Below are 2,158 nucleotides of genomic sequence, written 5' to 3'. Positions count from 1 at the left end.
AGGGATGCCCAGAGCCTAAGGTGCATTTCTCCAGGGGATTGCTGTTGCCCTCTCCCCAGTAAACTCGCAGGCCTCCACAAACACACGCTGGAGATGTCTGGGGCCGTTCATCATTTCTCTGCTCTCCAGCACCGAGGCAATGGACTCTGGCACAGCTCTGAGCTCGTGCCCGTGACAGCCACCCCTGGCAATGGGGCTCCATGGAGCTGCTCTCAGGAAACACCCCAAGAGTTGGGGAGTGCCCCAAAACTGCCTCAAGCATGTGAGATACCCCGGGATCTCTTCATGAATGTAGACTATTCAAAAACTCACTCAGTAATGGGCTCCCCCTATCTTAATCATCCCCAAACTTCGGCTGTCTCATTCCAGACTCCAGACCGCCTCCCCAGTCCCAAACCATCCCACCCCTGCTGGACATCAAGATCCCCTTCCCAAGCTGGATTTCCCCCATTTCACACTGCCCAAACCCCATCCCACCCATCCTGCCCCACCCAATGCCCATCTCACCCCTCCTGATTTGCATCCCACATTGCCCAATCCCCTTCCAACCCAATTTCACCCTGAGAAGTGGTGGAATCCAGTAATTTTGGGGTAGGATTCAGTAGTTTTCAGTGGTATTGACTGGTTTTGTGGTGACAGATCAATACTTCTTGTCATTTGGTGTGCAAAGAAATAAAGACCACTAAACCAAATTCCTCCAACCTCTCCCATATCCTTCCAGATGTCTCCCAGAATCCAAGATTCCCCAAAACACAAGTAAAATGTGAGGCTTCAGATGCCTTTGATGAATTTGTTGATTTTTACCCCATATTTCTGTATTTTGAAGGGAGGAAGATAAAAGATAATTAGAGACAAAATAAAAGGAACACCAGCCACTTCCCTCTGTGTATCAGAGGAAATGTGGGTCACCAGGGCTCTGCCCAGCGTGGGTCCTGCAGTGGGGATGGAGCTGGAGCAGCGCACAAAGCTCTTCCCGCACTCGGGGCACTCGCAGGACGTCCCTTACCGGTGCCTCCGCTGGTGTCGGGTAAAGAACGAGCGGTCTGAGAAGCTCTTCCCACACTGGGGACACTCGTAGGGCCTCTCCCCGGTGTGGATGCGCCGGTGGGTGACGAGGGTGGAGTTGTGCTTGAAGCCCATCCCGCAGTGGGGGCAGTGGAACGGCCTCTCCTCGGTGTGAATCCGCTGATGCACAAGGAGATGGGAGCTGGTGTGGAACCTCTTCCCACACTGGGGACACTCGTAGGGCCTCTCCCCAGTGTGGAACCTCTGGTGGACAATCAGGTCAGACCTGTGGCTGAAGCCCTTCCCACATTCCAAGCACTCGTAGGGCCGTTCCCCAGTGTGGATCCTGTGGTGGCAGATCAGGTTGAAACTCTTCCTGAAGCTCTTCCCACACTCCAAGCACTCGTAGGGCCTCTCCCTGTCATGAGGCTGCTCATGGACCACCAGCTCTGAGCTCTGGCTGGAGCTCTGTCCACCTGCCTGCCCCAGGGTGGGTCTTTCCTCCTCAGATCCCAGCGATCTGCGTTTACAGCCCCTCCTCGTGTGGCATCTCTGGGGCTTTTCCTCCCCGTTGGGTTCCTGCGCCGTGGAGCCGCTCAAAACGGCCTCTTCCACGAGGTTCTGTCCTGGGGATTTGTCCTCCCTGCTCTCCATCCTCAGCTCCTGCTCTGGGGGAGGAAGGACAAGGAGAGGATGGGATTTGCCTCCGTGCCACAGGGAAGGGCAAGGAGATCCCCCCAGTGCGTCCCCAGCAGGACGGCACCGGCAGCAGGGCTGTCCTGCAGCCAGGGCCGTGCTGGGCTGGGAGATGGAGCAGGAGAGAGGGGGAAAGGGGCACTGACTTCCTCCTCACCTGCCTGAGTGTCCCAGGGCATCTTCCTTGCAGCCTCCTCCTCCTCCATCCAGCCAAAGTTTGGGAATGGGAAATCCTGGTTTGGGGAAAAAGAAGGTGTGAACACCTTGTGTTGGGGATTCCTCCTGCCCAAATCCATCTCCAGATGTCTCCAGGTGTCCATAAAAACCTCCAAAAATCAAGAGTGAATAAAAAAAACCAAAAAAGCAGGGGTGTCCCATTTGCAGTCTGATCCCTCTGGGGTTCTGGTGGTTCCCCGTCTCAGGGCTGCAGGGGATCCCGTGGGTCCTGGGGATCCCC

The 2,158-nt window shown here is 55.9% G+C and overlaps 1 protein-coding gene across 1 annotated transcript; it reads right to left on the bottom strand.

Moving 5' to 3' along the window:
* Positions 1-945: 945 nt before the first annotated feature.
* Positions 946-1,927, bottom strand: LOC137464243 (zinc finger protein 239-like). Its single transcript, XM_068175540.1, has 2 exons — positions 1,791-1,927; positions 946-1,623 (listed from the first exon to the last, which is right to left on the bottom strand). The coding sequence occupies exons 1-2, from the start codon at positions 1,905-1,907 to the stop codon at positions 1,003-1,005; spliced, it is 738 nt and encodes a 245-aa protein (XP_068031641.1). The 5' UTR covers positions 1,908-1,927; the 3' UTR covers positions 946-1,002.
* Positions 1,928-2,158: the final 231 nt, after the last annotated feature.

The sequence above is a fragment of the Anomalospiza imberbis genome, chromosome 39, assembly GCF_031753505.1.
Source record: "Anomalospiza imberbis isolate Cuckoo-Finch-1a 21T00152 chromosome 39, ASM3175350v1, whole genome shotgun sequence".
NCBI classification, from domain to species: Eukaryota; Metazoa; Chordata; class Aves; order Passeriformes; family Viduidae; genus Anomalospiza; species Anomalospiza imberbis.
The sequence above is the reverse complement of the archived record's forward strand: the minus strand, read 5'-3'. Positions and strand labels throughout refer to the sequence as shown.

Coding starts and splice junctions, on each gene's coding strand:
- LOC137464243 (XM_068175540.1), bottom strand. CDS start 1,907: ATGGAGGAGGAGGAGGCTGCAAGGAAGATGCCCTGGGACACTCAGGCA. Junction 1,624..1,790: donor CCAGCCCAGCACGGCCCTGG/CTGCAGGACAGC, acceptor CCAGGACAGAAC/CTCGTGGAAGAGGCCGTTTT.